The 25,006-nt window shown below is 45.9% G+C and overlaps 2 protein-coding genes across 6 annotated transcripts in view; one reads left to right on the forward strand and one right to left on the reverse strand.

Annotated features, from left to right (window-relative positions):
• The first annotated feature begins 2,470 nt into the window (after window positions 1-2,470).
• LOC133351909 (uncharacterized) lies at window positions 2,471-20,714 on the forward strand. Of its 4 annotated transcripts, XM_061567503.1 has the most exons (16): window positions 2,471-2,692; window positions 5,455-6,082; window positions 6,628-6,715; window positions 10,891-10,966; window positions 12,449-12,522; window positions 14,083-14,120; window positions 14,726-14,786; window positions 15,580-15,617; window positions 16,589-16,646; window positions 17,336-17,382; window positions 18,233-18,275; window positions 18,724-18,829; window positions 18,933-19,095; window positions 19,594-19,645; window positions 19,857-19,891; window positions 20,118-20,713. In XM_061567503.1, exons 1-16 carry the CDS (start codon window positions 2,687-2,689, stop codon window positions 20,129-20,131), a joined length of 1,527 nt encoding a protein of 508 aa, XP_061423487.1. In that variant the 5' UTR covers window positions 2,471-2,686; the 3' UTR covers window positions 20,132-20,713. The 4 variants fall into 4 exon arrangements, with proteins under 4 accessions (XP_061423487.1, XP_061423483.1, XP_061423486.1 ...); XM_061567499.1 differs by having other exon boundaries at window positions 19,857-20,714; XM_061567502.1 differs by having other exon boundaries at window positions 6,628-6,700; window positions 19,857-20,714.
• Window positions 20,715-20,765: 51 nt separating this feature from the next.
• RPL37 (ribosomal protein L37) overlaps window positions 20,766-25,006 on the reverse strand; it is a 326,668-nt gene continuing 322,427 nt past the window's right edge. The window contains exons 1-4 of one of the 2 annotated variants that reach the window (XM_061567507.1): window positions 24,395-24,499; window positions 22,866-23,001; window positions 21,609-21,693; window positions 20,766-20,903 (exon numbers count right to left, since the gene is read on the reverse strand). In XM_061567507.1, coding sequence (XP_061423491.1) covers window positions 20,834-20,903; window positions 21,609-21,693; window positions 22,866-23,001; window positions 24,395-24,397 — 294 coding nt within the window. In that variant the 5' untranslated portion in view covers window positions 24,398-24,499 and the 3' untranslated portion in view covers window positions 20,766-20,833. Of the gene's footprint in view, window positions 20,904-21,608; window positions 21,694-22,865; window positions 23,002-24,394; window positions 24,500-25,006 lie in introns of those variants that run through there. The other variant, XM_061567508.1, reaches the window with a different exon arrangement.

The following is a 25,006-nucleotide window of genomic DNA, read 5'->3' on the forward strand; positions in this document are numbered from 1 at the left end:
CAGCCAACAACTATCCAGCCTGCCAACATCTCGCGAAGACGGCAGCGACGAAGGCGACGACAGCGACGATGAGACGAGTCCACTCCCAAATCCGGCAGCCCCGAGCTCCCGCTCTCAGCTGCTTTTATGCCACCCAGCGCGGCCTGGCTCCGCCCTGGCCACGCCTCCCTTCTCGAACCCACTAGCGGGTTCCAGGGGCTTCCAGACGGGGTCTTCCACGACCCTTGCTCCCGTTCCTCCGCCCTGCTGACACACAGCCGTGTATGTTCGAGATGTGAAGCTTTCGTGACTGCAAGGATTCATACTCGTAGGGTTTTTCGGTAAAGTCACGGAGGTAAAAAATAAAATTAATAAAAGTAAAAAAAAATCACGTCGTTTCGGAGGCAACACAAGCTTCCGTCTTCAGGTGGAACCGTCACAGCACGATTGCTGTATCAATCGTGCTGTGACGGTTGCTGTATCAATCTTGCTGTGACGGTTCCACCTGAAGACGTGACTTTACCGAAAAAACCTAAGAGTATGAAGCCGTGTATGTGCTCAACGGCGTGTGTACGATTTGTCCACCGCAGTTGCCGCTGCTGTACAGCAGCCGGCGCGATTACACTACAATATAAAAAAACGACATGCATTAAAAAAACGATACGTTTCAAAAACGATGTATATAAAAATACACATCATTGGCGAGTAATATCTGAACTGGTCCTGCCCCAGATCCTCTCACCAATTCACACTGACCAATTCGCACTGACCAGAGTAGTGAAGTATGGTCGAACAGCCGTGATGGACTGACAGTGCGTGTGGGGAGGAGATCTGCATCCAGTGGTGTATTGGACAAACGGCTGTCATTAAATGTCGTTGTTGGACTTGTTTCCCGCTGCTCTGTTATGTCAGACTGTGTATTATACTCGTATATTATCGTAATACCATCATTATCATCTCTTTTCATATCTGTGATCAACGGTATACATTGTTGAAACATCGTCAGCTGCAACAGCGTCTGCAACCTCAACCAGCGCTCTGTTTACGCGTGGGAGATTCTTCTTTGCAACGTGTCCCTGTTGCGACGCCAAATGCGCACAGGACGGGTCTGCAAGGGTCGGTGGATCACGTAAAGATCTGTGAAATTCCCGTGGCAGTACAGCAACTGGGTTTGTGAATCGGTCTTGCGTGATATCCCGTCGTATGCGTGGTGGGTTTTCTCGAGGGAATCCCGTTTCCCGGCACATGCAATGCACCCCTTATTACAAGAGTAATTGGCCAAACATTCCCAGGATTTTTCCGACAAGGTATTTGGGGGTCAATGAGATTTTCCTGTTTTAACGACAACAACAACAAACAACACAGCAACAGAACAACAGCAGCAGCAGCAGGCTTAGGAGTCTTGTTGGCAATAGTCGGATCAGCAATAGTCGCATCAGCAATAGTCGCATCAGCAATAGTCGCATCAGCAATTGCAGCATCGACAACAGCGCCATCATCAGCAGCCGCAACCAACGTAGCATCGGTATTGCTTAGGGGTCGTCAATCCGCGGCTCTTTAAGCACGACTTCGTGACGTTATGTACGAAGGACCACCACCGCCTCGTATTCACCAGCACGGTCCATTGTGGCTCTTGGAACGTTGAGAGGTTTTCTTTTTTATATATACCGAATTCGAAAAAATGCACTTTTCTTATTTTGATTGCCGACCCCTGGGCTAGGCAACAGCAGAAGCGAATACTGAAACAGCAGCAACGCTGTAGCCGTAAAAGTATTATAATCATTCAACCTGACCAGTCATCATCAGCATCAGCAGCAATAGCATAGGCCACAGCAGCATCAGCAGCAATAGCATAAGCTACATCAGCAGCAGCAACAGCATAAGCTACATCATCAGCAGCAATAGCATAAGCTACAGCAGCATCAGCAGCAGTAATAGCATAGGCCACAGCAGCAATAGCATAAGCTACAGCAGCATCAGCAGCAGCAGCAATAGCAGAGGCCACAGCATCAGCAGCAGCAATAGCATAAGCTACATCAGCAATAGCATAAGCTACATCAGCAATAGCATAAGCTACATCCACAGCAGCAATAGCATAAGCTACAGCAGCATCAGCAATAGCAGAGGCCACAGCATCAGCAATAGCAAAAGCTACATCAGCAGCAGCAATAGCATAGGCCACAGGAGCAGCAATAGCATAAGCTACATCAGCAGCAGCAATAGCATAAGCTACATCAGCAATAGCATAAGCTACATCAGCAATAGCATAAGCTACATCCACAGCAGCAATAGCATAAGCTACATCAGCATCAGCAATAGCAGAGGCCACAGCATCATCATCAGCAATAGCATAAGCTACATCAGCAGCAGCAGCAATAGCAGAGGCCACAGCATCAGCAGCATCATCATCAGCAGCACAAGGAAGAGACGCTTTGCTGCGCTGGCGTGGGCGGCGCTACGCACCCCCCAATCTCCTGGCCCAGTCCCTTCACATCCTCCACTCGGGCTGTAAGCGACTCGGTGAGAGAGCGAGAGAGAGAGAGCGAGAGAGAGAGATCGCCTACATTTTTGGTTGGACGAGGGAGCGCGCAAGCTCTAAGAGCTACAACTTCAACAGAGAGAGGAGACGAGGGAGCGAGAGAGAACGAGAAGAGAAAGCCTTTGAGCGCTTCGGAAGTGAAGACTCAAGGACACCCCGGGATCGGCCATGGCGGTAAGTAAGGAACGAAGGATGGCGATGTTTGGAGCAGTGGTTCTTCCTTAAACTTTACTGTAGCCCTGCACCCCTTTGGTTCTTGATGAAACAGAGTAGTTGTGCGTACGGGCCCGTGCTTAACTTGTCTTTTCGATTATTTACCTTCTATTAAAAAAAAATCAGGCCATGTCTCGCCCACCGCCTAGAAAGAGCATCTCGCACCCCCAGGTTCAGAAGGACCGCTGGTCTCGAGCCAAAGAGATGTTGCGGAAGTTGATTCAGCGCGTGCGTGTTTTTTTTGATCGGATCTTACGAGTTACATCAGCGGTGGGCGATTTGTAACTCAGATGCCCTCCGAGATTCCGTTAATAATGATACACGAAAGCCTTACCGAGTCTCAATACCCCTTTGAAGGAGGGTCGTGGTACATTGGAATGTTTGGACAAATTTTGTTTTGCCGAACGAGAGTTTTGGAGGAAATCGGAAGACGCGGAAAACAATAAAGTAATAAAAAGTAAAAAATATGTAGCAGACATAAAAGGCCACAGGTTAATTTAAGAATCAATCGCTGGAACTGCTGCTACCTTTTAGCCCAAACCTCTAACGCAGTAGTCGGGAACCTTTTTGACTGGGAGAGCCATAAAAGCCAAATATTTCTAAATATATTTCATTGAGAGCCTTATAGTATTTTTAACGTATAATAAATTTAAAATGTCTTACTTTTAATGCGACTTCTGGTGCTGCGTGGTTTTGCTGATGGCCTTGTAGTCTGGTTCATACGTGGTGAGGTTGAGCTTCATGCAGGCGTGACCCGTGAAATTTATCTTCAAAACTAATTTCTGTTTACTTTAAAATGACACAGTATTATTAAGCAATATCACAAGTATTTTAAAATCAGTTCCAAACTGATTTTTTCATTTTATTTTTTTCAACTGGAAATTGTCTGGGAGCCATATGCCGTCACCGGAAGAGCCATATATGGCTCGCGAGCCATAGGTTCCCGACCGCTGCTCTAACGCCACCTGGTACTACAGCACTCCCAGTCCCGCTCCTGTGGAGGTGCGAGGCAGACTCGTGGCTTGTTGGGCTTCCGAGATCCAACGAGACGAGGCCATTCCGGGCGAACCGGCGTGAGCCGTGCGCGACAAAAGGTTGGGAAACAAGACGGTCGGCGCTTAATTATAAATGGATCAATAAATACGTAAAAATAGTTTTTATGTAATTTTTAGTGGCAGAGTCCGTATTACTATGTTCGTGATGAAATCCGAATTGTTGCTTACAGACGCAGTGGGATTTTAGTTCTCTATTTTTTATAATATTAATTCACATTTTCTGGTTCGGGCGCGTCCATATTTACAGAGGTCGTTCGGAATGTTTGTTTCAACTTTTTTTAAAATCCAAAATAAACACGCGAGGGATGGGGGGGAAAAGATGAGGGGTGAGGGTTGGTAATCCCTAATGAATGAACTTCAAATGTTGTGCCATGGCCCAGATATTAATATACAATACCATACCTCGCAACGTAGAAGCACAGGACAGCACACCAAGCAATGTTGCTATCCTCGGCTGGCCGGCAACCGTAGCCTCCCCCCGCACATATTGGATTGAATCATTGCTGCTTATCAAATAATGATGAATTATTTTTGCTCACAGACAAAGATCCCCATTTAGCCTTAACAGACTGTTGGGGTAAGTGCTGTTAGCGCGCACCTATGAAGGTCCGGCATTGGGGAACACGATGGGGTACGTGGCCAACACCACGCCTTTGTTTACACATCACACCAGGTACTCATTTGACTTACGAGGGACAAACGGTAGTAATAGAGAGATGCATCTGGCACGCATGACACGAGCCACGACACATTGCTAAGACTGTATGCGATTTTACTTCCAACTACAAATTTTAAACACGGTAAATGCCACACCTCTACTCGCAGCTGCCGGGGTATATGGACACAACGAATCATTGACTCTCACACGCACAATGTGACGGATGCCTCTTCAGTGTCACAATCGATCTACGGTGGCGAGATGTTGGGCGCCACGGTGGCGAGATGTTAACTACCTCGCCTGGTATACAGGAGGTCGTGGGCTTGATCCCGACCCAGACGCCTGCTGTATATTTGGATTCTTAGGTTTTTTCGGTAAAGTCACGTAGGTAAAAATTTGTAATTAAAATTAACTAAAGTAAAATAAAAATTAAATAAAAATATATATATACGGAGTGGTATCTCTTGTAATCTCTCATTTACTTGATACAGCTATCGTGCTGTGACGGTTCCACCTGAATACGGAAGCTTGTGTTGCCTCCGAAACGTCGTGATTTTTATTTTTATTTTACTTTTATTAATTTAATTTTTTACCTACGTGTCTTTACCGAAAAAACCTAAGAATATGAATCCTTGGAGTCACGAAAGCTTCAAATCTAGAATGTATATTTGGAGTTTGTGTGTCTCTCTCCGCGTGGTCACGTGGATTTTTTTCCAGGTCCTCCGGTTTTTCCCTCCACATTTGTTAACGTGTTTAGAGTATTTTGCCGCTATAAATGTCCACGTGATGAGCCGCTCAGTTGAGCTATCATTTGTGGCCAGGTCGCTTCTGAAAAACAGCTACACAACTCAGTGGGCCTTGCCTGCCGAAATAAAACTAGTTGGCTAGATAGTTCGTTAGTTCGATCCTCATCACTTGGTTGCTGTAGCACCGAATTCCGACTAATGACGTCCACGGTGTCTGTTGTTTGTGCTTATTTTTGGTGGGCACGCGCGGAACCCGAATTCAAGGACTTCCGCAACATTCGCAACATCTTCAACGCCCCGCCTTCCGTGCCCCCCAAAGCCTCCCCCAAGGTAAACCCAGGCCCGGGGGGGGGCAACTCTGCCGCCCTCCGGAGCCCGCGCCCCGCGAACCACTCCATCCCCTCCCAGGCGAAGGGACTCGGTGAGAACGGCGGCTGCTCCAAGGCGTTGGACCGGACCAAGAAGCCGGAGGAGCTCATCAGCACCTATGACCACGGCGTGATGCACCACGATGTCGGCGCGGGCAAGGTGAGGAAGAACACCTACGTTTTTCAAGGCGCTGTCGCCGACGCCGCATCTCCCAGCTCGGCAATACCCAAGCCCCCTCAGCTGCCAAAACGCCCGTCGGTGCGCCACCACTCCCCGTGCCCGCTTCCGCCGGAGCCGACCTCGCAGCGCGCCTGGCGACCCGGTGCGGGACAGGCGCCGCTCGTCAATCGTCCCTCCCTCAGCTCCCCGTGTCCTCCCGAGGTCGCCAGAACATCGAGCGAGTCTCCGAACCCCGGGAGCAGAGGGGAAGGGACGCCCCAGAGGAGGAAGCTGCCCTCGAAGGCCCAGCTGGGACCGCCGCCCGCCAAGCCCCCGCGACCGCCCGGCGGACTCAACTATACAGGTTCGAGTCCAGCGGATGTTGGTGCGCACGGTATTCGCGACGTTCTTATAGCGCGGGGATACCGTGGAGGTGATGTTGCACCCGTGGGTTTTTTCCCCAATGAGGTTATTTTCAAGTGAGTTTCAAGCACGGCGAATTTGGACCATGATGCCGGCACGCACGGCTTACTCTCTTTCGATTAACTCGCGGGATCTCTCGCGTCCTCTGTGAAGCAGACGGCTTTTATATATTTGCTCAATACAGCGGCAGCAATCGCAATCAGGGTGGTAGCTGGCTCAAACCGTGCACCCCCGCTGCAAGCATCTTACAATCTTCATAATCTGTTAAAAGGCAACCCAACGTCTCACTCTGTGCTTGAATAAGTCTTCGGCAGTTGTTGCGATTCTGTCAAGTGGGCTCCATCTCTATGTGCGTGGCGCTGGCGACCCACCCCCTCGTACGCCATCCTGGCCTTCATAGTTGCTGCTCGCTAACAGCACTTGCCCCAACAGTTTGTTAAGGCTATACGGGGGGGGGGGGGTCTTTGTCTTTGTGTGACCATGCAGTGTCCCCGGTGGTACATGTCCCCGTGTCGGCGCGGCCACCACGTCAGGATGCCGCGGTGGAGCATCCGGAGCTGTACGTAGATGTGGTGTGAGTATGCGTGCAGCCATCAAAGAAGATCCCCCGTGTAGCCTTAACAGACTGTAGGGGCAAGTGCTGTTAGCGAGCACCTATGAAGGCCGGCACGGCACACGAGGGGGTGGGTGGACAACACCACGCCCGGCCGCCTTTGTCTCCCCAGCGGCGATGTTTACACACCGCACCAGGTACACATTTGAGGCCGAGTCGACCTAGGGGATGCCCAGGACCGGTTCAGATAATCGTCACTGGTGTTGGCCGTGAGCGTGAATCGAACTCGTGTCGGCAGATTCGTAGCGCAGCGCGCTAACCGCTACACCACGGCTCCCCACTACCAGCCATTAATGAACACATACACAGACGCAATGTTTATTTGCTATCAAAAGTGAGAAACCCCATGGGCATTTTACCAAATCAACTTTAATGCGCCCGATTCCGTGAGCGCTGAGAAGCTAATGGTGCATTGTGGCAAATAAATGTGCCTGCGATTCTTTCTTTTTAACTCGAGAGCTAAGAGGAGCAGTACAGGAATGATCACCCGTACTAACGATCACCTTTTATAGTTCACGGCCATGATGGCGAAACGACACCAAAGGTGCCCCTCAAAGCTGGTATTGTACTTGGAGTGATCGTCGTGCGTGTACTGTTGTATGTTTTTGAATTCCGAACGGTGCAGTGCGGTGGAGTGGCCTTTTACTGAAGTGACCCTCAATGATGTTGGCGATTAAAGTTGTGAAACCTGTGGCTGCATGGAGGGGTTTTTTTTTTCTCACGGAAATTGGGGAAAAAACTAATGTTGCTTCCTTGTTTTTATTGAAGCACCCCGGACTTTCCGCATTCTTATTTCAAGACACCGCCAAACTCGTTTTATAATCTATATAATCTGTAACACGTAGGCTTTTGCGACCAATATCATCCATTATACAAGTTTTCTTTTTGCGTTAGATCGCGTAAATATGATTACTGGAGAAACGTCGTACTCGGATTGTAAATATTGTGAATTTGCTCTCCAACACACCGGTGTGCTGTACTAGTAACGAATTGCCATGTTCAGTTTATGTGACAAACCTTACCAATTGGCTGTGTCGGGTGGTGGCGGGTTTAACGACACATTTATATTGGCTTATGTGTGATTGAATCGTTCACGCCATCTGCCCGAGTTTCATATTCTCACGTGTACATGAACAAACGTGCCGCGGTTAGACAGATGGAACAGAAGACGGTATTTATATTTATTAAGCGAGAGCTTAAATGCGACAGACCAATGCAGGTGAGTGGAAATCATTATTTGTTTTTAAAAGTCTCTAATTGTCTTCCGATTGTACGCTCGTTGCTATGTAATGATACAAGGAGACAGTGTTATTCTGTAAACCGTGAAACGAAATTGAAGTTAGTAGGGGAGTTTGAGTGGCACGTACGGTGTGAAATAAGTTATACTTGCATACATGGGGTGCGTGGGTGGGGGAGGATTTTCGAGATGAGTTGAGTGGGACCAGCGTATGAGCTGACTCTCTTGAGAGCAACAGTTGCCCCCCACCTGCCAACCCCTATGATAATAAGGAATAATAGTCATACTCGTAATAAATCTTGACTTAAAGCTTTCGTGACTGCAGGAATTCATATTATATTGTATTTTGGTAAAGTCACAGGAGTTAGGTTCTAAAACAAATACAAAAAACTACGACCTTTCGATCGCAACACAAGCGGTCGTCACCTGATGACAATCGATTGTATTTTTTTGAACCTATCTACGTGACTTTACCGAAAGACCCAAGAATACTTATTCCTAATGTCAATTATTCACCAAGGAGTGCCTTCCCTCAAACATCTCAAGACTCGGTTGCTCAGTAGGCTCCTGCATTCAAATGTGGCGACGAGACCAGTTCGGCTCATGAGAGTTTGGCATGGGAGATTTAAACAAGTATAACCCGTAAAAACAAAGTTTTTCACTATAAATCCTTTATATGCGTGGCGGCTAGAGTCCTCTCGTCCTCTGGCTTGAGATGGCTGCCACCTATGGGTCAGATGATTGCATGGCAGCATTAAGCAATTGGTAATTAAATATAATATTTTTGTCCTAAAAAGTGTAAAATTTTGGAACAAAAAATTTCACGAACATTAATTGTCACGCACAACGAGTCTGTGTGGAAAATGTCAGCTCGATTGGATCACGGGAAGTGGGTTAAAAAACGACCGAAATATTTGCACGGTCCTAAGCAAGCAAGCAAGTGAACTTAATATAAAGGATTTAAAAACAACTGCAGCGTCCCGAGAAAACCCACGGGAGCAAACGAGGACAGGAGGCGATGCGCGGAACTGAAATCTCCTGGTCACATTTTGCAGCCTCGGCACCTGGGAAATCTATTGTGGTCGCCCGTTCGAGTATGAACCAGGCTTCACAATTCCCCCCACCCCCCGAAATCTTGACGAGATCGGGCCTGCATTTTGAGCGATTCCGTAAAAAACGTTCTTGAAATCCACGCTCGCAGGCGTGTACATTACAGTATGCGCCAATTGCACTGGAAAAATCCCGCAGCATAAACACCACCCCCGTTGAGGTGTTCTGCGATGTAATACTGGCCATTCCGCGCGTTAAATTATTTCTGTGCGGTCAAGCGGTTCGACTACAGCCTTGCCGCGTTGAAGAGAAGCCGCCGGTGGCATTGGCCAGCCTTCGCAAGGTTGAGCGGAGTTTTTTTTTCTGCTGCAGAATTAACGCTGCGGCTTTTAACACCCCAAAAGGGTGTCGAGTCAATGAGCGTTAAGGTGATTTTCCGCTCAAATGAGCATTGAGGCAGTGCTCATGTCCTTCTTTACAGCCGAGGTGGGTTGGTAGAAACTCCACATTCAAACTGTTGACTTCCCCACAAAATCATACTCGTTTTATTGACCCCTCCGAGGGGCTGAGTCAAAGCACCCCCCTCCACCCCACCAGGATTTGAACTCGCAACTTTCTCATTTGCGAGCGGCTCTGCTCCGCCGCTGAGCCAGTGTCACCATGATTTCTATCGGTTGCTGTTCTATTACTCGACTCATCGGGGTAACATGAAAAGAGTTTGAGAAGGGAAAAAAAGTAGACTCAACTCCGTTTCCCCCGTGCGCCGCTGGACTGGAGGTGATGGGTGGGGGAGGGGCTTGGTGACATCGACATCGCCAGCTACGTCACTATGGGCGTGGCTTGTCGAGGGGTTTCCTGCCTTCAGGAGGCAGGGTGTGGTGGGGGGCAGCTTCCTTTTTTTTTCTAAACGCCCTGACTAATCGTCCACGACTCCACCGTCTGTGTGCTATGACGAAGGGCCATTGCCCGAAACGTTGCCTATTGCGTACTTGTTATTTTTAAGGCAGCGCTAATGACAAATTCGTTGAGGTTTTTCACGAAAGAAATTCGTTAAGAGTTTTTTGTCAATCGGCTTAATGGAGTAATCGTCCCAGCTATCGTTGTGAGTGCCTCGCCCCCCTCCCCCCCAAGCTAAGTGTGTCACTGAAGTCGTGACCGCTGTTTGAGCTGCAGATTTTAATCATTCACAGCCTGGATATTACAATAACAGGGCATAACCGTAACATTTTTTTGGATGAGCGTAGGCGTGTGCAGGTGTGTGGGTAGTGGTAGAGCGATGGTTAGCGCACTGTGCTTGGTATATAACAACCTTGGTTTGATTTCCTGCTCAAGATAACATCGGGGGTGAGTAATACATGAAAACTCTGGATCTCTCCCCAAGGTCGATGACCTTGTGTGGTGTGTAAATATGAGCACTGGAGAGACAAAGGCAGTCGCGCATGGGTGCTGGCCACCACCACTGCCTTGTGAGCTGTGCCAGTCTTAATAGGTGCTCGCTAACAGCACTAGCTCTGACAGTCCATTAAAGACAGCGTGGGGGATCTTGATCTTGTAGATGTGCATGTAATTCGTCAGTTTGTGTATGGAGGTGAGTTTATATTATATGGGTTGAATTTCTCACTCTGGTGGGCTGGTCAATTGGAGTAGGGACGTAACTCGTAGTCACAGCCATAGAGAAATGTATTTCTGGACGTGGCACCTGGCGAGGAAATCTTTTCCGAGTCATAGGACCGGATAGATCTGGCTGAAATTAGCCCCCTGGGTGTAAATGTAGGTGCGCGTCTGTGTATATTCGCATGCACGCACACAAACGTGTCAACATTGATGTCTGCGCCAATTTCCTCCGTAGGCCGCCGAATGACGAGGAGATCTACGACGACGTGGCACCGACAGGGCATGAAGAGGAAAAGGAGGACAACGAGGTGGTGAGCATCTGCACGTTATCATCATCAGCTACGATCAATTCACTGCTGGATGAACGCCTCCCCAAGTCCGTGCTGCCTCCAACAGTTTCGGGAAATGACGTTCCACCCAGCACCCGCGCGCGGGCTGATTTTGATCTCTCCGTCTTCGCTGTTGATGTCCTCTTGGGCACTTTCCCTCCCTTTGGTTTGCCATTCTGTTGTCAGTCTTGTCCACGAGCCATCATAGATTCTCACGACTTGTACTGTCCCAAGTCCACTTGACTGTTGTTGTGGTCGAGACTGACGATCGGCAGTTGCAGGACACTTTGGTGAAGTTTAGTAAAAAAATAAAACGTGAATCACCCGGCATGAGATGGCATCCATCCATCAGTGGGTAACAGAGAGGCCTGTACGGTTTTTTTTTAGTTTATAATTTAGAGACCATTTTCGGGGGACACCTGGGTTTAAATTAAAATGAAACGATAAACCCTGAAACTGTGTGTAATGAAGCATAAGTCTTGTGTGGGCGGAAAGAATGTGGCCGGACTGGAATACCGATATGAAATTGTCGTACACCGTTTTGCATATCGTGTGCTCGTGCGTGGAGATTAGAAGAAAAGTGCAGAATACTGCACAGCTTTTTTCATGGATCTCCACGTGTACATGAAATGCGTTTAAAAGTGTGAGTGCCTCGCTATAGCTCGCGTGAGGGGGTTTTTAAACACAGCTGCCGCTTTGCTCTCTGAAAGAGAAAGAATCGTCTGACTTTCAGTCGAGAACCTGTAAAAAAGAAAAATCAATGTTTTCCACGTGCAAATCAGTAACGCGGTTGGACGGGTTTATCTCTTGGTGGCCTCTCCAGTGCGTCAATGTGAAACGTCTAACCTGAGTTGCACGCAGAATTTGTGGATATATCGGTCGTGTTTCACCGTCGTCACGATCCTATGAATTGCCATGATTAAAGAATAGTTTCGATTTAAAGCTTTCGTGACTGCAGGGATTCATCTTCTTGGTTCTTTCGGTAAAGTCGCCTCGACAGACCTGGTTTTCACCTGAGGACGGCTACTTGCGTTGTGGCCGAAACGTCGTGAGAATAATTTTATTATGTTTTATTTTTATTATTTATAACTTCCCTTCTACGTGACTTTACCGAAAGAACCAAGAAGATAAAGAATAGTTGTTTTTAATGGTGAATGTAATGCCTCTGGTGGCTGCAGATTTCACTTGAACTACTAATGACAATTGGAAGTAACGTGCAGTATTATCACATGCACAGTTAAAAGGCGTGTATCGGGATGAATATCTACATGAGTGTGCGTGCGTGATGTGAGCTGATGCGGTGTGTAAACATCAGCACCATGAGAGACAAAGGCGGCTGGAGGTAGTGTTAGCCACCCCATCCCCGAGTGCACTTATTCCAGCCTTAATAGATGCTCGCGTCCCGCACTTGCACCCGCAGTCGATGTCGGCTACATGGAGGATTCTTGTATTTGCTTGTCGCAGGTGCCAAGTGATAAATATTTCCGGAGGCGTGAGGGGAGCGGGGATTACGATGACATCGTGAGTCCTAGCAGAGGGTAAGGGCAAGGCATGGGGTCCGGACCCCTGTGCATATAATACACGTATGCACTCACCCAATTGACAGCTGTGAAGTGACATAAAATGACATTGAATAACTAGCGGTTACTATTGTTGTGATTATTTTGGGGAAGGCACGACCGTACACACCGTTAAGAGTTAGGAGACCTCTCGACTCGAAACACAGTTGGAAAATTATGGTGGGTCGCTGCACACGTGCGTTTATCGGTAAAACACTAAAACATTACCCTTTGGTTTTTTTGGTAAAGTCACGTAGGTAGGAAAATAATAGATCACGACGTTTCGATCGCAACACAAGCAATCGTCATCAGGTGGGACAACCACAGCAAGAAAAAACTGCTGCCTAATTCAGCAGTTTTTTCTGAGAAAAAAAAAACTGCTGCATAATTCAGCAGTTTTTTCTGCTACTTCAGCAGATTTGTCTTGCTGTGGTTGTCCCACCTGATGACGATTGCTTGTGTTGCGATCGAAACGTCGTGATCCATTATTGTTTTACCCACGTGACTTTACCGAAAGAACCAAGGAGTATGGATTCCTGCAGTCACGAAAGCTTAAAATCAAGAACGAAAACAGTTTTGCGGTGGCAATTCTTGGACCATTAGCAGGTGGCATCAAGGGGGATATCACTTAGATTACTATTAAGACTAAACTATGTTCTATTTTACCAGGTAAGGCCCACTGAGCTATATAGCTCTTTTTTTACAAGCGACCTGGTCATAAATGACCGCTGAACGAAGTGGCTTATCACGTGGACATGTATAGCAATAGCCAAGTACTCTAAACGCGTGATGTTGATTCTAAATATGGAGGGAAAAAACCAGAGGACCTGGAGAAAAATACACGCGACCACGTGGAGAACATGCAAACTCCAGATATACAGCAGCAGGCGTCAGGATCAGGATCAAGCCAACGACCTCCTGTATACCAGGCGAGGTAGTTAACATCTCGCCACCGCGGCGACCAACATCTCTCCACCGTGGATCGATTGTGACACTGAAGGGGCATCCGTCACATTGTGCGTGTGGGAGTCAATTATTCGTTTTTACTCATACCCTTTGAAAATCTGTCTCTGATTGGGGGGGGGGGGGGCACTGATGTTCATTATGGGGGCACTGTCACCCGTAGATTTTCCTATAGAATCCCTAACGGTGTGTAGTTAGGATAGTTAGAAGAACCTCCAATGTGCAAATGAGCAACTTGGCACCTGGGTGTTTAAATAATAATGTCTTTTATTGACCCAGTAAAGCCCAGACTCTTATTTAGGACTGCCGTGTTACATCGGGATGTTTGGGCAATTCCACTTAGGAGTGTTTGGCACGAGGGAAGAAACCAGGGAATGTGGAGACAAACATGAACACACCGGAGGGGAACCACTCGAATGGATTCACGATACCATCACTGCACTGCCATCTCCTGGCCAACTCGCAGCCCACACCTACATTCCAGTGCAGCCTCTCATCCCAATAGTTACTAGGCCCAAACCTCCGGCTTAGCTTTCGATTGCCAAACCGATCAATGATCGTTGTCTCTGCCCACAGGCCTGCAATGTGCGGTGACAGCAAGGACTCTGCGCGAGGTGGGTGATACCAATCGTCTGCTTACAGCACCATCTTTGTCAGATAGCAGCAAATGTGTAATAATGATGATGATGATTATACGTGGTGATCAGTGTTACAAATTAAACAACAACATATTCAAAGCTGGTAATCAAATACAATTTATGCTGAGGTTTGTTTTTTCTCTCCACACACATGATTGTTTACAGTGGTAATTATATAGATGTATTGAAGACCTTATCCAGTTAAATTTACTGGTTTGTGTTTTGTTTATTGTTATTAGTCATCAATGGCAAAGAGTTCCCGTCACTGTTCCAATGAGGTGACCCTGTATCAGTGGTAGAAATTCCGCGTTACTCTGGCGGGAGCTAGGCAATCGGATATTAAAACGACCCAGGTAACTAAATATGGTAGGGACCACCTAAATGGATATCACACCAAGAATATGGAAGCGGGAATTTCACCCATTAAATTCTTGATCTTTGATGAGTCGCTTACAGCGAGTTTAGCATAATTGGGCTTTAGGACAGAGCTGTTGGGATGCACCGATTTTTTTTTTAAAACCGCTTTCTTGCTCTGCTGGTGACCTTAAATATGCACTTGTTTTTCCTAACGAAAATAAAAGGCCACCCTGCTCACCGGGAGAGTGGGGAATACGATGATGTTATGCTGCCGGAAAGCACTGGGTATGATGAATCATCAACATCACTCGCATCCTGTGTGTGCAAACGACTTACTATCGGTTATTTATAAGATTCGAGGGTTGCCGAGGAATCGCAATACGACAACATATCGTACGATATAGGGTCCACAATAACGCTATGAACTGTTTTTGCTAAATATTGTTACGGAGTTTCTCTCTTTTAATCGTCTTATTTTTATAGGTAATTATTTGGGAAATAATCACAATTCAAAAGAAATATGTTATATACACTTACACCTGATGATGATTGCTTGTGCTGCAGTCGAAAAGTCGTGAGAATTTTATTGTTTTATATTTTTATTATTTTATTGTTTCCCTTCTACGTGACTTTACCGAAAGAACCAAGAATATGAATCCATGCAGTCACGAAAGCTTTAAACCGTGGTATCTACTTAAGGACCCGATTCAGGAAGCGCTTCACTCGAGATCTAAGCTTCTGTAAACGACCTGGTGATGCTGAATGCAATTGCCAGCAAAACGTTGTAAGATCACTCTCCAACAACAACAACACCGGCGGTGGTGCTGCTGCTGTTGAAGCAGTAATACATCACGCTCGTTCAATCCACGTGACACTTTTATTAATTGGCTGTGTCCTGTGGAGGAGGGTTTTACAACACATTTTTACTCATTGGTTTTTTCGGAAAAGTCACGTATGTAGAAATAAAATAAAATAAATAAAATTAAAATATAATTTCTGCAGTCACGAAAGCTTCAATCCTAGATAATAACATACAGTATTTTTATTTACGCGACCTAACCCCCCCCCCCCCCCACAGCTCCATGGATAACAATGACGGTTACTTCACCGTGGGAGGTGGGTGGGTATCTTAACATCTCACTCACCTGAACCTATTCTCGTTCTGAGACGTCTGCAAGTTGCAGGTTGGGTGCCGTTCACCACTGAACCTCAGAATGCACAAGCAGTTAGCATTAATACTCTTTGGTTTTTTCGGTAAAGTCACGTAGGTAAAAATTGTAAATAAATTAAATCACGACGTTTCGGGCACAACACAAGCGTCCTTCAGGTGTCCACAACTTAGCGAAAGCACACCGCTTAAGTGTGGACACAATTTAGCGAAAGCACACCGCTTAAGTGTGGACACAATTTAGCGAAAGCACACCGCTTAAGTGTGGACACATACGCTAAGTTGTGGACACACTTAAGCGATTGTGCTTTCGCTAAGTTGTCCCCACCTGAAGATGGACGCTTGTGTTGTGCCCGAAACGTCGTGATTTAATTTATTTTAATTTTTCACCTACGTGACTTTACAGAAAAAAAGCAAAGAGTATGAATCCTTGCAGTCACGAAAACTTCAAATCTAGAATTAGTTAGCATTTACTTTATTCAGAGGCATAGCGCCGCTGTTTTTAAAAGTGATTTTGCTCACCACAGAGAACCGGAGCGGAACACGACCGCACTCTATGATAGCTGGTGCCAAACTGTGCCGCACAGCCTCCCCCATTGCCTTGTGAGTGCTTCGGTACCGATCAAGTTATTTGATTTTAGTTTTCCTTCCGATTCCGTTCCAATCGGAAGAAAAACTCATGACGTATGTGATCGTACACGTATGTCATCGGAATGGGAAAGGGTTAAAACGACATGCAGGGTCCATCAGATATCAGTGAGCCAGTAAGGTTTGTCACGTAAACAAAACGTGGCAATTAGTTACCAAATGCACAATTGCAAAAATAAAGATATGAAAGTACTTTTATATTGTGCACAGTATGCGACACATGCAGACGTGAGCTCGCTTCTTTTCTGTGCACGGTCCTTCCTTGTGTTAGCAGAGTGCAATGAGGAAATCTACGATGACATTGACAACTACTGTTCCACGGAAGAGAGGTGAGGGCCACGCATCGCAAGTTCGCGCACGTACGATTTGTCTGCGTAGGTCTCGATGCCCTGTCGGTGGCAACCAAGTTATGAAAGGTTAGCTCCATGTTTTTCTTCGAGCCGATGTCGCATTCCTCGTTAGGTGGCAGGACTTTGCAGTGAAAAACACTGAACAGGCATCGCGATTGGCATTCCAGTCACTCCATAGAATGTGTGCATGCCATTTTGCCAATCCATTGCCGGATGAGGGCCCTCCCAATGCCATGTGGGTCGTGGAGATGATTTTACGATATTCCACCATGATGCCCAGCGTGGGTTGGTAAAGGTGGGGAGCATAGACAGTACAGTACAATTGATTTGCTGTACTGCCTTGTTGGTGCCCTGCAGTAACCTACGTGTACCGTAATGCAGGTAGGAACAACAGGTTCCAGACTGCACACCAGGGATTATTTGTCTGTCTGTCGTGAATATTTGCCTGTCGTGCACGAATGCGCTGTCCAACCAAGTTCTTACCTGCCGACTCCGAAGGAACGTGTTCGCCCGTCCAAGTCTGAAACCTGCTTAGCTCGATGTTATCGGGCACATTAGGTAACTTGGTCATAGGCCAACACCGATTACTTATTAATATCGCTTTGAATGACTGTTTATTTTGTGTTGTTTCTTCCTCGTGTCTTTTCACTCCACGATTCCCCCAACAGTGACTCTCATCCAGACTGTGGTATGATGTACTGGCCTGATGGAGCAGGTAATCAAATACATTTTAATATTTGAATGCCTCACAAGAGTTCCAATACTATTTTCTTAACGAGTGTAATGTATCAGGATATCCGGCCCAATTAATTTCCAAGGTGTGTGTAGAAGGAAAAAGAGAGAAACCTGTGGACAGCCTGTATACACAGTGGTGAGATGTTCTCACCTGGGATACAGGTCGTGGGTTCGATCCCGACTGTATATTTGGAGTTTGCGTGTTCTCCCTGTGGTCGCGTGGACCTTTTCTCCGGTGTCCTCCGGTATATCCCCGCCACATTTAGTATCGACACGCGGTTGAGAGTATTTGGCTGCTATACATTTCCACGCGATAAGCCACTTCGTAGAGGCATCATTTGTGGCCAGGTCGCTGCTGAAAAAGAAAACTATATAGCTCGGTGGGCCTTAACCGGGTAAAAAAAATAAGTTAAGTTCGTAGTTTTTAGTTCGACCATGAGGGGACAACACTCAAAAATCGGTTCATGGACCCGCTTGCTTTAACAATCATTGTCTAACTCGAGCACGCAGTTGGTTGGGGGGAGGCCTTTACGAAATTGGTATCTTTACGGTTAAGCGCTGGATATGACAGGGTTACTGGCTCCAATCCATCGGGCATGGAGGGAAATGAGAATATTTCTATCGAGAGCACTCCTGCAGCAGTGCGACCGTGCCTATATCAACCAATACACGATTGCACACTGGGTCTTTTCGTTTATTTCCATGCTGTAATTTGAGGTTTCCCTTATACTTTGTTTACACATTTGCGTTTTTTTTTGCTTAACTTGTTCAAACGCTGGTCTACAACCCCAGCACTTTTCAAAAGGTTCACCACTTGTTTGTCTCGACAGGCGCCGATGCTCATGCGCCAACGAACTCGGCTCACTCCCAGGGGTACGTACGTACCCACACTAGAATCACCTGTGTAACGCAGCAAGCACCGAGGCATAAACAATTAATCCCGTGGACATACTGCTTGTTGTAGGCGTTTCAGGTTGTGCTGTATATCTGGTTTTGGGACGTTACCGTCTTTTGGTTTGGCATGATGTCCAACGTCCCACACCACGTGCCAAGAGCTTCTCAAGGAACATGGAGTGAAACGTCAGATATCCTGAATCAGAATCGGTGTCTTTTAGACTGGAGGAATCCGATGAGCTATGCAGCTTTTTGACAGATGTCCAGTACATCACTGGTACAAACTGAAAATACAGCATAGTTGTACAATGCATTTGTACAGCCTTTGGTCAATCCACTGCTTCATTGACGAGGGTCTTCTCCCGCCCTGTGGGACGGACACGTTTTAAATAGCCATTCTGGAACATGGGTGGACGTGACTGCACAGGGCACGTGACAAACCCATGGCTGACTGGAGGAAGGCCAAGGAACGACAACCGGATAAGAGCAAGACTAGGAACAAGGAGTTGCTGCAGCTACAGAAAAAGTTCAACGTAAGCTCACCCATGCTATCAGTGCTTGAATTATTTTTATTCTGGTTCCGTTCCCATGACGTAGGAAAAACTAATGATGTACGCTTTAATTTCTCACGGACAGGTGCATCTGAGCGAGGACAGTCCCGTGATGTGTTGCGCCGAGGTGATCCAGCCCAAGTCACGCGCCCTCAAGAAACTCGAGCTCGCCGTAGCCATAACAGACGCAATAGAGATCCTGCACGTGACAGACGAGTACGCGATCTGCCGGAACCAGCACGGAAAGTGTACGTGTATGCGCTTTCATGGCCAGTGACAATTAGGTACCATCTCGGTGCATTGTTCACCCACCCCTTAATAGGCATTATTGGTTTAGTATGCTTGGTAATATTGCTTATTCTTACACAGGACTCAACATCTCAAAACTAAGGGCATGTGAATATTGATCTATGGAAGCAGCGAGCCAACAGCAGCATGAGATACTGCTGTGGAAATGGCTTCTCCTACAATTAATGCTGCAAACTCCTTGCCAGCATTTTACATTTTTTTCATCCTTTTCCAGTGCCTCTCATATACAAGTTTCTGTAGAGTATTGTGATGCAGCTGCAGGTTAAGATGCCATATAATTCCAAATTGCTTGTTCATTTATCCTTGCCCAACTTGAAAATGGTCACTGTACAATCACAAATGTGGTAAATTAAAATCTTTACTCACCCCGGAATATTTTTTTTGCATTCTGACCACCAGCATTATGGAGAAGCGTTAATGATACCTTTCCTTTTCAGATGGCTATGTGCGCACTTGTCAACTGCACACGAGCAACGTGCAAGAATTTCAGTAAGTATCCTGTACTCGTGACGAATTGGCACGTTCTGTTTACGTGACAACCCTTACTAGTTGGCTGTCAGGTAGTACCGGGTTTTAACGACAATTACACGATCCAACCCAAAAAAATCTCTATGGAGTATCATTGGACAGTATATTCATTGGATAGCAAGTCGTCAATGGGTGTAGCCTAGCAGTGCTTTTAACATACTTTGTTTTACAGGTCCAGTGAATTGTATGCGGATGTTGGCACATCACGTACGTACTATTCCCTTAACATTAAAAACCAATTAGACATGCAGAGCATATACTGGGAGATGTTCACCACAATCAGCGTTTCAAGTAAACATGGCACGATGTAACCGAGTAAAATACACCTTGTGATAAAGAAATATGGGAGACATTTAATTCTCCAGTGATCAAATAGTATGTCATCTTTATCATACACGTCATTCATTCCGATGTCTATGCTATTTGATTTCAGTGTATGATGTATGAACTTGGACTGAAGAACCAACTGGATGGATGAGCACTTTGTTACAATGCCGCTTGCCTCTAAAACGTATTTTCACAGCTTTAAACAGTTTTAATAAGTGTATACGTTTTAAAACACCATCCGAATATTTTTAGATTAAAGTTTTGCAAGTGTTATATTTATGCAATTTATTTTAACTTGCCCCTTAGAACTTAAATGAGGAATGTTTTTAAATAGAATTTCCCAACTCATTAAATTCACTATAAACTGCAATTTGGAACCATGTTCTTGTACTGTGGGGTGTAATAGAAAATTCCGCGCATGTTAAACTTTAAATATGCTTTATGTTCCCAGGAACATTCACAACTCCCACTTGGAATATTGGATTTACTCCAACACTTGTTAAGACTTAAGGTTGTGGTGAGAATTTTTGGGAGAGTTTTGCTACCATCACACATTATGCTTGAAATTGAATGTTTTTGGTGATGGCAAGTTATTTGTAATTATATATTATACCAACTTGGGTAACAATTATTTAAGTATTGTAAACATATGTATATGCATTTACAGATATGAAAATGTAAACCACAGTAATGTAAAATAAAAAAATACAACACAACTTGCAGTTGTATGCAAAGGATCAGACGTGAGTCAGGATTGTTTGTGTACATCACAATGCTTTATTTCCCACTATCACAGCAGCAGGCGTTACCAACAGGCCACGTTTACGAAGATGTGGTCTGAGCAGCAACGGACCTGCGCGGCTTCGGGGTGGTGCCCTCGCGGAATCCATTCCTGAAACAGACAACATTAAGTTAGAAACTGGGCGTGTAATGATGCATCAATTGGCTAAAAGCGATTATTCAGTGGTTCTCAGAACGTATGATTATTTGCGTACCATGTACGCAAATAATATAAATTACATGTATTGCATTCAATCTAATGAGAATGAAAACTTCTAAGCAAATAAGCAGTACAAATTAGAATGCAAAAGAAAAAAAAATCCATGATTTCATCACGACCCCAAATTGTAGATATTTCCGATTCTAAAATATTGCTCAAATTAACGGATTTTTAAACTAACCAGGCAAATTGTTATACTTTTGTACCAAGGATCCTAAAGATGAAACTCCCAAAAGAATCCTCTTTGAATATAAATCCCTATGTATATTAAAAAACAGATACAAATGACAAAAGGAAAAAATTGCCACATCTCCAATTAGTCACTTAAAGTTCAACAAAGATACTAGGTTGTGTTGACAGGATGAGTGTCAATGATTAAGCGCACCGTTGCTACCACATTAGTGAAATCACAGATATTTAGATACCTCACTTCTGTAACACAAGTACAGCACCCCTAACATTCAATACAAATGGTTTTCTTAATTACAAGGTGTCAGGTTCAGGTGAGACAACGCAAGACACGGGCTAGGTACATGTGTACAAGGATTGAGTTTGCTTTGTTTTAAAGTGGTGCATGATATATACTGCGAGCTGTACCTGAACCTGCGGAAGACCACCTTCAGGTGCCTCATGCGGCCAGTTCCAGTGGTGTTACGCCTCTTGGCCTTCACACTCCAGTTGTCTGTGAATTCACACACAGGTCAACCAATGCTGCAAACGGAATAAAAGAACTACACTTGTGAAAGCATGGGTACAGGAAATCGTGGTATTTTAATCAAGCTGCTAAATTACACGCATATGAACATGTCTTTGATCCTCGCATCAATAAGGTCAGTCTCCAGCATATCTCAATCAATTCCTTGACCTACCACAGTACATTTGAGCTTACAATTGATCTGCCACCAAGCACACAAATGAGAGTATGAGTACACACATGAAAGCTTTAACACGTATGCACCTACAAGACATGGCCTGCATGATATATGCATCAGATAATGAATTATAACTACGATCTAATACATCAAAATTTTACCACTCGAGACACGAAATCTCAATATCTCTACCAAGTCACATAAGATGTGTAAACACTTAGGCTCTCGTGACTTATATCCACAATGATGCTAATCACCAGCAAAAAATCGTACTCAATTTGCAAATGTAATTTTACTCTCCAACACACTTGTGTGCGTTAATTTGCAGTGTTTTACGTGACAAACCTGACTAATTGGCTGTGTCGGGTGGTGGCGGGTTAAGGACATTTATATTTATGTATGCATTTAACCCAAATAAACTTTTATGAATCACATGATTGGCTATTAAGAGGCACAGCATTTAATGACTCAATTTGTATTTGAAAATTATAAACTCAAAGTATTGTTCGTACAGCATAATTAAACAGCACAATGGTCAAATTCAGAAAAATAGCATTAAATAACAATATGTTTGAGGGCCTCGATCTCCCTAAGCCTTTTCAAGCACGCCTTGATACAAAAAACTCCAATGATAAACACTTTTATAACGGCCGAATTATTCGCATGCGTTCATAGGGAATGCATTTGAGAAGACAAACAACACTTTAAATTTTACCAGCTATGTAACTCTTTCAGAAGCGACCTGGCCACAAATGATAGCTCAACAAAGTGGCTTGTGTGGAAATGTATAGCAGCCAAACACTCTTAAGAGACTCGTGTTTCTAAATGTGGAGATGAAAAAAAACCGATAGGGTTCGGAGAAAAATCTCACGCGACCACGGTGAGAGGACACGTGCAAACTCGACATATATAGGCGTCCAGGGTCGTGATGCTGCCGATGTTGGGGGCAAACGTGTGGAATGGGGGGGGCCCGTGAACTCACAGCTTCTCTTCCTCTTGTACGGGTATCCGCACTTGGCGCAGAGCGACTTCTGGATGTGGTAGGCCTTGGCACCGCAGCGGCGACACAGCGTGTGTGTCTTGTTGCGGCGCTTGCCGAACGAGGACGTCCCCTTGGTCTACACAGAAAAAGATCGCCACACATGCAAACGCGGTGCACTTAACGTACAGTACACAAAGCAGGGCAGAGGCATCAATCGCAAACGCACGGAACACGCACCGACTGATTGGGGGCACGGTTCAGCATGGACTGAGCGTACACCTTAGGGTGAGAAAATGTAACCAGCCAATGTAACCAATCATTATCAGAGTGGTTTATTTTTGTTCGCATTTTGACTGCTTGTGTTGTGGTTATTGCAAACATGACCCCTTGTATAAAGGTGTCAGTTGTTGTACCAGTTGAAAGGGTAAAAACCTATTACTATATTTTGCCACTGGTAAAGGAGGTCTCATAATGTAACCAGCCCTTTCCTCGATTCACTTGCCCAAGGATTTACCCGTGTCGATTGTTGAACGTTGACTGTACTACTTTCAGCGTTGGGGTGGTCAAATCGGGTTGGCCAGGCCCGGTGTAAATATCACTCGCCACCCATGCTGTGGCTGGGAAGTTTCACCCCCGTCAATGACGAGGGCCGAAACACACACACACACAAGCACGTGGCCATTCACACGCAATCCATGTGCTGCTGCGAGGCTCTACATAAACATCTTAAGACTAGTGGGACAAGGCCGCAACATCAATAACCCATACAGTATCGAGGGCGAGCGTCCTCGTGTTTTATCAGCCCACGCTCCAGAGGTTACGGCTCAAGTCTTCATAACCCATGCTCCCCAAGCCTTTCAACCCCGAGAACCAAACGCGATCATCCCAAACCCGAAGTTACGACTTACCCACCACACGCCTGTCCCATCAGCAGCAATATCGCTTGAGGTGCCAATAAGCCATTGGCGAAGCAAGCACGCCCCGGTGTACACGACAATTATCAAACACCGATCAAGCTACGTTGCCCCGGAGGGACCGACTCGATCGCCAGCGATGACCCGAGGTGCATGGCTCAAGCCGAGACGCAATTCCTCGCTTTCCTCATCCGCCTCGCTTAACACGGAGGGCCCACCCGCGACCATACATCCCAAATGGCGGCCTCATTCAATGGCTTCGCTAATCGTGGTGCACCCAAAACTGATTACCGTCAACGCAATACGGCGTTGACAAAATCGGCGATAAAATTCGCAAACGCGGACGCAAAGTCGGTTAAAATGTTGCTGTTACAGCGAAGTACAGGAGCTATATAATCGCGGCGAACGGGGCCGCCATCGCCTAAAAAGTTGACTTAAGCAGTCGCACAAACATCGGACTTATGCCGCACGTTCCCAAATTCACAGACGCCCGAAATCCTCGGCGGATGAAAGCGACGTCGCTTGGGCACAGTCCTGTAACGGATGCGTTTAGCGGAGGCGAAGATCCGAGGCGGATGACGAGGGATGGTGGCAGGGTGCGGAGGCCACACTTACCATGTTGCCTGGGATCCCGAGCGGAAAAGACGGAGCGCTCGACCTTCGACCCGGAAGAGCTTCCCCCTCCCCCTGTACCGCCTCTGCGCATGCGTGCTACGGAATCTGATACCCCCTCCCCCACACCCGTGACGTCAGGGGCAATACGCTTATGTGAGCTGCGAATTATAGTCTCTACCTTTTAATAAACCAATTATTTTAAAACGTGTAGACTGGAGGTATCCGTTGAGCTATAAAGCTCTTTTTCACAGATGTCCAGTTGGGCAGGTCAGAACGTTACAACAACAAACAATACAAAAGTTTAGGAAAGGTAAACAATTCACTTAAAAATATACACAAATAAAACAACTACAGGGAACTTTAAAAAACATGTTAACACTTTTTGAGACTATCGTTTTTAATGGAAAAAAGAACGGCCAAATACACTGCAACATGATAACAAATGTGATGTTAATAGCTTCAAAGAGTCCCCACTTGTTCGCCATCATTGTCAACGCGTGCCTGGAATCTTCTCCAGGTGGTCTCCAGAGCTCGGAGGCTGCACATTTCTCGTGTTGTTGAAAATTATCAGGAGTGTTCACATTTTTTTGAAGCACCCTGCATTTCTATCTT

This window comes from Lethenteron reissneri, chromosome 39, assembly GCF_015708825.2.
Source record: "Lethenteron reissneri isolate LAM-NWPU_2019-01 chromosome 39, ASM1570882v1, whole genome shotgun sequence".
NCBI lineage: Eukaryota > Metazoa > Chordata > Hyperoartia > Petromyzontiformes > Petromyzontidae > Lethenteron > Lethenteron reissneri.